At 33.2% G+C, this 11,629-nt stretch overlaps 3 protein-coding genes and 1 long non-coding RNA gene across 5 annotated transcripts in view; 1 reads left to right on the top strand and 3 right to left on the bottom strand.

Moving 5' to 3' along the window:
- Nucleotides 1-230: 230 nt before the first annotated feature.
- Nucleotides 231-11,629, bottom strand: part of LOC104778406 (protein neprosin) — a 648,080-nt gene continuing 636,681 nt past the window's right edge. The window contains exons 1-7 of one of the 2 annotated variants that reach the window (XM_019243991.2): nt 2,464-3,391; nt 2,034-2,120; nt 1,674-1,934; nt 1,403-1,567; nt 1,257-1,310; nt 1,005-1,151; nt 231-907 (exon numbers count right to left, since the gene is read on the bottom strand). In XM_019243991.2, the coding sequence (XP_019099536.2) occupies nt 530-907; nt 1,005-1,151; nt 1,257-1,310; nt 1,403-1,567; nt 1,674-1,934; nt 2,034-2,120; nt 2,464-2,634 (1,263 nt within the window). In that variant the 5' untranslated portion in view covers nt 2,635-3,391 and the 3' untranslated portion in view covers nt 231-529. Of the gene's footprint in view, nt 908-1,004; nt 1,152-1,256; nt 1,311-1,402; nt 1,568-1,673; nt 1,935-2,033; nt 2,121-2,463; nt 3,392-11,629 lie in introns of those variants that run through there. The other variant, XM_087508993.1, reaches the window with a different exon arrangement.
- Nucleotides 5,264-6,044, bottom strand: LOC147947907 (uncharacterized). The gene is made up of 2 exons (XR_015587458.1): nt 5,861-6,044; nt 5,264-5,690 (listed from the first exon to the last, which is right to left on the bottom strand). It is a non-coding gene; the product is annotated as an uncharacterized LOC147947907 (long non-coding RNA).
- LOC147947908 (uncharacterized) lies at nt 9,258-9,840 on the bottom strand. Its single transcript, XM_087509011.1, has one exon. The coding sequence runs from the start codon at nt 9,838-9,840 to the stop codon at nt 9,439-9,441; it is 402 nt and encodes a 133-aa protein (XP_087365137.1). The 3' UTR covers nt 9,258-9,438.
- On the top strand, nt 9,405-11,626 carry LOC147947909 (protein NDH-DEPENDENT CYCLIC ELECTRON FLOW 5-like). Its single transcript, XM_087508996.1, has 3 exons — nt 9,405-10,590; nt 10,676-11,310; nt 11,386-11,626. Exons 1-3 carry the CDS (start codon nt 10,353-10,355, stop codon nt 11,578-11,580), a joined length of 1,068 nt encoding a protein of 355 aa, XP_087365122.1. The 5' UTR covers nt 9,405-10,352; the 3' UTR covers nt 11,581-11,626.

An 11,629-nucleotide genomic window follows, 5' to 3' on the forward strand; every position in this document is an offset into this window, starting at 1 on the left:
GCAAAAAGATCATCATCCAAAGAGACATTTCATGAATTAGTTATCACTTTTAGATCCTTTTCCTCTCTCTCTCTCTCTCTCTCTCTCTAAATGTGAAATCAAATTTACTGAAAGGTGATGAGAAAACAAAAATTAAATATCTAATTGTCAAAAGAGGAAATTAGAGAGTAGGTTTCATGAAGATTCAGCCAAAAGTTACTTTTAATTTCCTGAAATTATTTGTTAATAAGAGTGAGAAAGAGAGATTCATTCACTTGACTAAACAAATCACAATACAGAGGAGAGACAAAGTAAGATTACACTAAGGGCCAAAGTTTCTGAGTTTTCAAAGAAACTTAAGCACGCCTTTCCTCTTCCCCACCTACTTACATGGAGAAAAAGACACCAAACTTTTACCATTACATAACTTTTTAACCATCCCTAAAACTACCCAAGAAGGCGGATTGAGTGAGTGTGTGTAGAAAGAAACATGGTGAATTCACAAGACAAATGGACCCGAGAGACGAGTCAGTACTACTTGGTGTCTAGTTTATGGACACTTCTGGTTTTTACCAGGCCCTCCATAGTAAAAGTAATGGCCCCAATCATCATTGCTTCCGGTTTGAACATCATAACAGTTAGACTGTTCAGTGAATGTTCCAAGTCCTTTAGGTGCCTTGAGGTTGTTTGACCCATCAACCACCTGGATGTTCCTGAAGTAACTTGCTTTGCTAAAGCCTTCTTCTGGAAATCGACCACTGCCCATTTGCGTTGAAGTGTGCTGACCATCTGACTGCGAGTTCACCACTTCTCCTCCCCATTCAATCATCGATGCACTTTCCGTCAAGTAGGAGAAGAGAAACGATGGCCAATAGCCTAAAACATAGCCGTTCCCAAATTGCATCCACCAGTGTCCCTCTTTAGGATCCTGTGATAAAGTTAACAGACCATTTTAGTTATCATAGTCTTTTGCACTGCATTAAACTTATCTCTTCCTCAGTTCTCTTTATGGCTCAACAACATACCTTCCAGATCAGAATACTGATATCGTACTGCGAATTACGATATCCAGAGACCGGAGAAATACTTGCTCCCATTGCTATGTCGCTGTTGATTTGAATAAAACCCGAGCAAAGAAGATTGTAGCAACCAGTAGCTTGATATGCATCACTCTGCAAATGATTGCCAACGTTAGAAAAAGTGAGAAACGTAAGCTAAAACAAAAAAAAAGCACATAACCATAAGAACTTGAATATGTGGGAGTTTCAGGATCTTACAGTCCAGTAAGTGAAGAGTCTTGTGTTATTGTCACCGTATAGATCCGGGCTCACCTGAAGTAAAAAGCAACAGGAATCAGTACACTAAACATGAAAACCATATTCACATTTCTTAGATGTTTATTGATGAGATAACAATGCCGTACCTGCCAACCAGCTTCAATGCTGTTAAGATCTTGTCCGAACGAGCCACCAAGAAGCCATATCTGTGACAAACTGAACTCATTCTGCTGCTGAATCTTTGGCTCCCACACATTGATAGTCGCCTTAGCTCCATAGTACTTATCTCCTTCCACATAAGCTATGGCATGCTACAAGTCAAGAAACCAAAACATAGAACACATTCTCAGATAAAGAAATCTGCAAAACAAAAAAACAAAAGAAACAGGAAACTTTACAGATCCACACTAGACTCACCTGGTGACCACTTTGGTTAATAAGGTCAGGTTCTGCAGATTTAGGCAAAGGGACACTTCTACGCTTCTTCTTGCCGTATCTTTTAACTGAACTAGCCCTCAAAACATCATCTTCCTTTGTCCTCCTCATGGGAATGGTTCCTTCAGGACATTTACCATATCGATGCCACAACTGAGGGATATGCCCTTCTTTCTCATTTGATTTAGGAGCAGACACTTTGTTGTCATCAAAGAGTCCTTCAGGATGGTAATTAGGCTTCATCTAAAGAAACCAAAGTAAATTAAAAAACATCAGCACTTACATAAAACACAAACTACAAAAGCCAGATCTAAAAAAATCAGTTTTGTTAAGTCTCTAGACCTGAATCTTGTGATCTTTGAGGAAAGGATGGTCAAAAGCTGGTTGCTTTGAGAGAGGAATACAGTCAATCATATCACCATCTGGGCTCTGTTCAACCACACAAAGATATACATAAACATTCAAAGTCAGAAACTTTCAACATTTTAGTAGTAAGCAATTCAAAACTGTAATGTGTAATATGAGAAAACGAGAAGATCCTTAATTATGACTCTCAAACTTTTTATGAAATCTCGGTACAAAGTTTATTAATTTTTTTTTCCAATTTAAGAGTTTTAGAACAAATAAAAAAAGTAATCATGTGTCATAGGAGAGAGAAATAAGGAAATCATCAGATTATGATAATGTTTTCTCCTTACTTCCTTTTATTACCTAATCAGAAGAAACCAATCCAAATAGAAAACACCAAAAACGAAAGATTAGATTTTTTTACCTGAATGCTCTTGACAGCAGGTTTGTTCAACCTGTTCAAATGCTTCTTTACTTCAAACTTCTGCTTCGATACGCCGGACCTTGCGGCGCATGATAGCGAGAAGAACCCGCAAAGAAATAAACACGCTATAGCTAACTTCACCGTGCTAATACGCACCACTCCTCCTTCCATTGTCGCCAAAAAAAAAAAAGCACTCTTTTCGTCTCTACTGAAGCTTCAGAACCCCCCAAAAAAAGAAAAAGAAACCTTAAAGAGGAGAAGGAGAAGAAGAAGAGAAGCGCTCACACAGCAGGAGAATCAAATGATAATGTTGTAACTGGTTAGGGACAAAGATTGAAAGGTGGGTCTGGTTTAGTTTTCTCGCAATAATCCAAACCACACAGATCAAAATCCAAACTTTGTTCTACTTCGTCTCTCTCTCTCTCTCTCTTTCTCAATTCACACACAAAAGAGGCTTTCACTTTCTCTCTCTTATCACTTCACTTTCCCCCATCATCTATCTCCCCATATGGCCATATCTATCTATTTTTTAATTACTTTTTTTACCCTTTCTCTCTCTAGAATTATTATTTCCAATAAAAATAACAAAACTAATTCCTTTTATGACGAATATCGCTCCTTTTTTATTAAAAATATTTTTATTTTAAAACCTTTTCTAAATATTTTTGTTAAAGTATATATTAAAATATAAATGGTACATGAATACCCTATATCTTAGGTGTAGAATTGAATATAGACATGCGATATTGAAAATGACTTGAACCAAGTTTTGCATAGGACCCCAAATATTGATGGAAATTGATAAATAAATTACAATTTGAAATGGATTGTAAAAAATGGTAGTAAGAAAAATAAAAAGGAATCTGGTGGAAACTCCAAGAAAATAATTTTAAAAAATGGTTTAAAGAGAGGACAATGTGAAATGGTCAGAGGGATCAGAGCCAGCTTGGCGTTTCATCCACGGTTTTTAAGTAAATTTAAATAATTCAAGTTTCAATGTTCATAACTTTATTATCGCTTAGACAAAGATTCTTTTATGCTCTCTAATCCCCGGTCGCATGTTGCTCAGCAACATTATTTGTTTTTTCTATTACATTCATTTGCTTATAAATATCCTCAAATTTCGTCAACGGTGAAAAGGTTAATTAACCTTTAAAAAAAAACATGTGAAAGAGTCAGAAAAAGTAGATCAATAAATAAAAAAGAAAACATCACATAATGAGAACAAAATATTGTACTGCCGAAGGAACAGTGCCGGCTCAAGGTTTTTAGGGTCCTCGGCAATTTTTTTTAATGAAAGACCAATTTTTTTTTAACTTTTATATGTAAAAAAAATTTTGAATTTCATTTTAATAATATATAAACACTTGATAAGATTATAAAAATTTATTTTCATTCTACGTTAGAGTAAGTTAAAATAATTATAAAAAATAGTTGTACTTTTCAATCTCATTGAATGAGTTGAACGTACTGGAAAATTGTTTAAGATAAAAACTAACCATTTAAGATAAAAATGTTTTCAACCTAAATTTATTGGGTTCCACCATATAGCTGGAAAATTGCATTTTTTGGCTGAAAATTGTTCGGCCATAAAATAGGAGATGAAGGAGATGGAAAACTAAAAAAAGAATTATATTTATTCAATTTACATATTTAAATTAATATTTTTGACTTTAAAAAATACCATTTAACAAAACAATCGTCAATCTAGATTGTTATTTCGATAATCTAGGAAAGTGAAAGATTGTGATTTTAAAAATTTGTTTTTTAATTATTTTTATAGTTTTTAATTATTATATATATATATATATATTTTTGAAATATGTAACAAACGAATCGTTCACTAACTAATTCTATTTTTTTGTTTGCAAATTTTTTTACGATATTTAATGTTCAATATTAAACTAAATAATTTAAATTAGCATTATTTGTTACGAATAAAATATATTCTAGTATGCAAAATCAGCTCAATTTAAACTCCGTCCGATAATTCATGTTTTTATTGATTAAAATCAAAACGAAAATCAGATTATATATATACATAGCTCATCACGATTTATCATCAGAAAAAATAATTATGAGCTAACTACCTTTTTCATAAACAATTGTAGCCATGAGTGAAAAAATTTATTTTATTTTATATAATATTTTGTAATAAAAAATTATTTCCAAATAAGAATTAATAATATATTAGCTTTTAATTTTTCCCTTCATATATTTAAATATATAATTTCAGATACTATTATCTATAGATTATTATTACTATATTTTTGTATTCAGCTATTCAACATAATGGTCACTATTTAGCATACTAACTCATTCAATTTCTTCAGCTCATTTTGATGGTTGAGCTCATTTTTATTCAGCCCATCATTATTCAACCTATTCAGCTGGTTCAGTTTGTTAATCACCATTTGCAGAGTCTTTTTGGTTATTGACTCGTAAAAATAAATCATTAAAACATATTTTAATAAATTATTTTTGTGTTACAAATTTTGTTTTTGCCTCTTTTATCTTACATTATTTTTTTGTACTCATTTATCTTGCATTATTTCTTTTTTGTACCCTTTTATCTTATATTATTTATTTTTTGTACCCTTTAATTTTACATTATTTTTCCCCTTAATGCTTGGAGCGGTTGCATCCCTTGTCCTCTTATCTAAGCAGGCACAAGGAATGGAGTATATTTATTTTAGAATTCATTAAAATGTGGACGACTGGTCAAAGGAACGTCCATAAATTATTTTTTAACTTGCATGCCCATAATTAGGGTTAAATGCGAATTTTTATATACATAAAGTTTTCGTCAAAATAAATTAGACATATCGATAAATTACAACTATTATGAATCATGAATGTTTCAGCTTTGTGTACGGAGGAAATCTTAAAATAAAGAGACATGGAAACTTACAAGCAAGAAATATCCAAAAATATATCTATGAGAATTTGTGTGTGGTGAGAAAAAAATTCACATAAGGGTATCATGGTAATGTTTTCGGAGTCTGCGAGAATCTACCGTTTTAGATTCCTTTTTTAACGCTGCTAAAGTAGTCGTCAGCTCGAGTCATGATTCGTGTAAAGCCACACACACTGGCCACTGTAGTCTGTTACTGACCAGAGATAAAGAGAAGATCACACGTATTGTAACCAAAGTCCACACGTCCGAGGAGTTGCATCATTCACCGTACGCGTATGTCACGCCCGTGAGAGAGATAGAGCCCCATGAACTGACGCACGGATCACGGAGAAGGGTAAAATCGTAAAGCGGTAAAAATAATAGCCAACGGTCAAAAATATATAATTTGTGGGAATCCGATGCCAAGAAAGATAATTGCAATCGTTAAGTTTTTAAGTTTTTACTTTTTTCGGAGAAAAAAACATTAATAAAACTTTATACCTTACGAACCAGAAGCTAATTAGTAATGATCTTGTTAATAAATGACCCATAAATCTAGACGAAGGCTATAATAAGAGAGTGATTGTCTGATTGATATGTTGTCGGTGATTGGTTTCTTTGGTGATTCACCATATGCAATGGTTTTGAGTCTTGAGAGTTGAGTTGAGACCTGAGACATTTGCATTGAATATATAATAAAAATGAAGGAAACAAAAAAAACAAGAGTTGTATTATTTATTTAGTGTGGATGGATGCCGTGGATGATCTGGAACAAAGGTCCATTAGTAAGCCACCCAAAACTTGTCTTTTTCATTTTTTTCTTAAAGGTCTATGAATTTTAAAATTAGTACACATTTTTTTAAATGTTGTAGCTTCTGCCCACTTGAGCGTAAGTCCAAAAACAGGAGTGAGCAAATGTCATCGATAATTGCTGTAAGATCACGAAATCACAAACACGTATGTTTATATGCATATATAATACGTATTTATGCCATGATGCATCACATGGTGTATTTTTCATGCTATGAGAATATTGGTGTCACATGTACATAATTTACATATCGTTTCTCCAATTGAATAAACACTACAAAAATCCACATTGATCCCAACTAAATCACTTCTTATATTTTCTTATATCAAATATATATTTTACTTAATCCTTCAGTTTTATGGTTTAACTAACGAAAATAATCTTTGGCATTGGCGCATTGCTGTCAAACCATTAGTCTTTCTTTTTGGGTGGAACATGATGAAAGGAGTAGAAGGTGATGAAATGCACAAGATTTGATTTATACATGCACAAGAAAGGAGGCGAAACCACAAGCTTTTCTACCATGTATATATATATATATTGTTATTGCTCTCCATTATTGTCTTCATAATGCGAACTTTGTGAACTTTTTGACCTTTTTAGATTCTCTTTTTATTTTTATTTTGTTGGTAAATAATTTTCGAGAAATAGTAAAAATAATGACTTAAAATTTTTTTTTTTGTTACAAACTAACTTGTTGCACCCACACCTAATTTACAAATTTGGTGTCATTGTTAGTTAGACAATTTTGCCCCTCTCCTCTTTCTCTCCTCATTTTCTCTATTTTTTTTGTTATTAACACTTTAAATGGTTATTATAAAACAAATTATATATACAATATGTTATGATTATATATTTTATACATTTTAAGATATATATTGCTATATTTTTGACAAATAATATATCCACAATATTGTATCCACAAATAGTTATCCATGTGGACAAATATCTTATCCACAAATTGCACTATAACCCCATATGTTTCGATATGGATACATTGTCATAGTCACCTGAATTGATGTGTATTACTTCTATTCTGTATGAAGAAACACAAGTAACTATCTATTAACAATACTGCAATTGACTACCCACTTATCATTGAACAAATGTTCAACGACAAATAGATACGATATTTGTCCACATGGATAACTATTTGTGGATACATTATTTGTCAAACTTATCCAAATGGATAGCCCAGATCGAATTTCATATAATCTAAAAGTGATAAGGAAAAAGATCTAAAGATTTCACCTTCTCAAGATTTCCACCATTATTGGAATGGTTTTTAAAAACTTTATAAAAGGATGTTAGAGAAAAAGAGAGAGAAATATAAATAAGCTTTTCTGTTTCAAAGAATGAGCAAAAACAAAACAATGAAGAAGAAAATGTATTGTTTGGTTGAATAATGAGAGAGAAAGATAGAGAGAAATAAAAAGAGAGAGAAAAAATAGAAGGGTTACAAGGAGTGAGAGGTAATATGTAATTAAACTTGAGAAAAGTATATGAATAGTAGAAAGTGTGTGTGAATTTTAATACTTTTAGAGAAAGTAGGTGTGGATGCAAAATTCCGTACAAAGTATCAGGAGACGTGCTTTTTATACCATTACCAAGCTCAATACTTTTCTGATGATATACATGTAATTCTACGTGTATTCACTATAGATGGGTGGAGATGTATGTATGACATGATTGGACATGATCATGTGAATGGATGTAAGTATTTGTCTTCATGGAAAGACTGTTAAGACATGTGACTCTCTTTTTTTTTTTTTTCTCTCTTTTTGTTGTTTCTCTTCTTCTTTATCCTGGTGAATCACAGACACTAATGCAAGAAACAAAGGTGAAACTTTTGAATCCAATTTTGACAAACATATGTGTTCAACCTTTTATTGTTTCACACTAAAAAATACACTTTTTTTTTGGTATGACTGTGGTTATACACTTCTATTTATATTAGGACTATATATAATATATCAATAGAAAATCAGCTTATTACTTCTCAAAATTATGTTTACTATTGACCACAAAGTACCCCAACATATTGAAAAATGAAGAAGGCAAATATGGGTCATATAATATTTGGACAAACAATTAATTTGAATTTGTCTACATGCATATTGGACCTGAGTCTTAAGCAATAAACCAACTCTTATACTTGGCCCATATAGAGACATGCCTTGGTAATTTTTAGACCACAAACTGAGATATAAACACCCGGGTGAGATCTATTGTTTGATTTACTGCGTTTATAAACTGAATCTTTAACAGTGATCCGGTTAACAACAACATTTATAAAGTAGCAAACTTATGGAAAGCCGGCGCCTTAACAAAATGTTCTAAGAAGATTTTAACTCTATTTCTCTCTAGACAAAAACCTCAGACCAAATCACATGAGGGTGGAGGTGCGAATAAGTGGAGTGTTTGTGTAAGGATTCTGTCATCCTTTTAAGACAAAACTAGTTCTGGTAAGCAGCCATAAACTAACTAATCACCATTATATGAATAGTGCATATATACTTGAAAGAAATATTAATACTTTAACCAAGTATTAGCCCATGTGCAAACATAACTTGTAAATGAAAACTTTATAATGCAATTTCTGTTTTGGTAAGTCATCATTATACAGTTGCTCAACAAATTTGTAGACATATGAGTGATGCTTTCACATTATAAGTAGCAGTTTCACTTGCATGTATCATCATCCTATCTCGTTTTACTAATAAATCAAATTTTGAATACTACAAGAAAACTGCAAAATAAACACTGTTTATTATTAAAAAAAAAATGGTTCAATGTTTAAATTGGTTATAAAATTTGAGAAACAAGGGACATACATGAAGAGTTAAGAAAAAGCAGACAATTTGGTCTAACAAAAGTTTATGTTGTGACCTATCAAAAACACACAACAAGTACTTGTCTCTCAAGATTTCCCAATCTGAGGAAAACTTGGTGATTAGATTCATGATCCTAAAATCTGAGTGTCTAAAAATGTCTTATTAAGGAAACGACAGTTAGACAAACATTACTAAAACTTTCTCGCACAAATCAGTCTATTAAGAACACAACACCAAATCTAAACACAAAGAGTAGGGAAAGTCTAATAATTTGTATATATGATTCTGTGTTTTACAACTCATAAACAAGAACAAAAAAAAAAAAAGACTGTAACTTTCAACAAACAGGGGCAAATCACCTAATCCCATCAAATCACTTCATAAACCCCAAAAATATTAAAATAAAACTATAAAAAAGAGAAAAAATAAAAATGTCAATCTGAATGAGAGTAATGATCATAATAGTCATCATCAAACGACGAAATAGATCGATCATCATCATCATCATCATCATCAGAATAATAAACACGATGATTATAAAAATTATTATGATCAAAAGCAAGTCGATCATCAGCATCAGCATCCGATGAAGAAGAAGAATCAGAATCAGATAAAGTCTCGTAGGTGTAGGAGTAGAAAGAATCTTGAGAAGGGAGACACATGAAAGTCCATAAACAGAGAACGAAACGACCCAATTGATTCACCGGGTAGCACACAGCTATGTCAAGAAGCTGCTCTGTATTGATCCTCTGCGACGACGGAACCCTCCATATCAGCTGCCACGTGTCGGTAGAGACTTCTGCCACCGTCATAATCGTCGCACTGTTGAACACCATTACCCAAATTCTCTCTCAGAGGGCTGCGTTGTTGAATTGGGTGCGATGGCTTCCTTTTTTTTTTTTGGTTGGTTACGATTTTGACTTTCGTCTCCGAGCCGTTTCTTGCTTTGCGTAAAGACTTTGTTGGTTTTTTTTTTCGCAAGTTGACCGTTTTTTTTTTTTTTTTTTGTACAACAACCAAAAAGATATGTTATTCAATTTGGACCTCAAAGTTATGGGAAATCATTCGAAAGTTGAAATCTTTGAGTTGCAAAACCAAAACCCAGTTTTGATTTTGTACTTTAGAACCCAAAGTTAAAACCTTTTAGACATAACTAAATTTGTGGTTTTATAAGTTTCAGGTTTGTGTCCAATATTATAAGCCCAAACCATTTACTTGCAACTGGTAGAGTTGGAGCCACTGAAAATAGCAAACGGTCATTTGAAGATAAGGCCATGTTGTGAGTGAGTGTTTGACTTCTTTCTTTCTCCATGGCTAAGCTCTGAAACGTTTTCAGAGAGCCGTAACAATGGCTCTGCTTCATTCTATGAATGTTCCACATAGCAATTTTCCTTTGAGTAGATCTTCAAAGATTTTTTTGAACTCATCTTTTCCTTCTTTGCCACTTCAGTTTAATAAAAATGTTAAGCGATTAGAATCTTATCTTCCACCATCAGCTTCAGCAGCAGCTTCACCGGCGTTTCCGATTGACGTTGAGTATCTCCGGAGAGAGTTCTCTGGCCATGGAGCCACTTTTCAAGATTTCGGTATAGTATATAATTTCTCTAGTTTCAGTCTTACAAGTTGGATTACAAATAAAAAAAAGGCTTTACAAATTTGATAATGGGGCAGGTGAGACATGTATTGCTAAACTAAAACTGGAAAATGGGAGTTCAGCCAATGTTGTGTTGTCACGTGGGATGGTAACTTCTTATAAAGTCCGAGTGTGGCACGGTGGCAAAGTGGAGCTTCTCCACACATGGGTCGAACAAGAGGAAGAAGATGTAGTGATACGAGGAGGTGTTTCATCTGCATTTAGTTCATCAGATTCTGATGAGATCATCAATGATTGGAGACTCCATGGGATCAGTGGAGATTTAAAGGATTGTGTTCAAATGGAGCTGAGACGAAGTGACAAGATCATTAGAGAGATTGAAATGAAACAGATCATAAGTCTGAGAGAAGAAACACTTAGCATTGAGATTTTTGTGACAAACAAAGGCAGTTCACCAGTTAGGCTTAAGGGTTGTTCACTTGTAAGTTATTTGACAGTGAGCACACCAGAAGCTACATATGCAGTTGGGTTAGAAGGTTCGGATTTTGTTGAAACAACGCCGTTTCTACCTCGTTTTGGAGTGGATCAAGGCGAGGAAGAAGAGGAAAGATCCGGGTTTGGTGGGGAAGAAGAGAGCAACTACAAACAGTTGAATGAAGAGATGAGTAGGATTTACACATATGCTCCAAAGAGTTTCACTGTCATTGATAGGGTAATAAGATTTACATACTAACTTTTCAATTCACAGTTTATTTGTCGATTTAATGAAATGGGTTCATTTCCACAGGGAAGAAGAAACTCGGTGATAGTGGGAAGAGAAGGGTTTGAAGAAGTGTACATGTACAGTCCAGGTTCTAGACTTGAAAGTTACACAAAGTCTGCTTACGTTTGTATTGGACCATCTTCATTGCTAAGTCCAATCTCTTTGGAACCTGGTTGTGTATGGAGAGGTGTGCTACATCTTAACAATCCTAATTCCTAAGGCGTTTTCTATATATATAATAATAACTTGATTGGCTAACTAAAAAGGT

This window comes from Camelina sativa, chromosome 3 (genome assembly GCF_030686135.1).
Source record: "Camelina sativa cultivar CO46 ecotype springtype chromosome 3, ASM3068613v1".
NCBI lineage: Eukaryota > Viridiplantae > Streptophyta > Magnoliopsida > Brassicales > Brassicaceae > Camelina > Camelina sativa.

Bases quoted from the DNA above. Each gene is read 5' to 3' on its own strand.
- LOC147947908 (XM_087509011.1), bottom strand. From the start codon at position 9,840: ATGGTGTTCAACAGTGCGACGATTATGACGGTGGCAGAAGTCTCTACC.
- LOC147947909 (XM_087508996.1), top strand. From the start codon at position 10,353: ATGGCTCTGCTTCATTCTATGAATGTTCCACATAGCAATTTTCCTTTG. The intron at 10,591-10,675 runs GTATAGTATATA...ATAATGGGGCAG, and splicing joins AGCCACTTTTCAAGATTTCG to GTGAGACATGTATTGCTAAA. The intron at 11,311-11,385 runs GTAATAAGATTT...TCATTTCCACAG, and splicing joins GTTTCACTGTCATTGATAGG to GGAAGAAGAAACTCGGTGAT.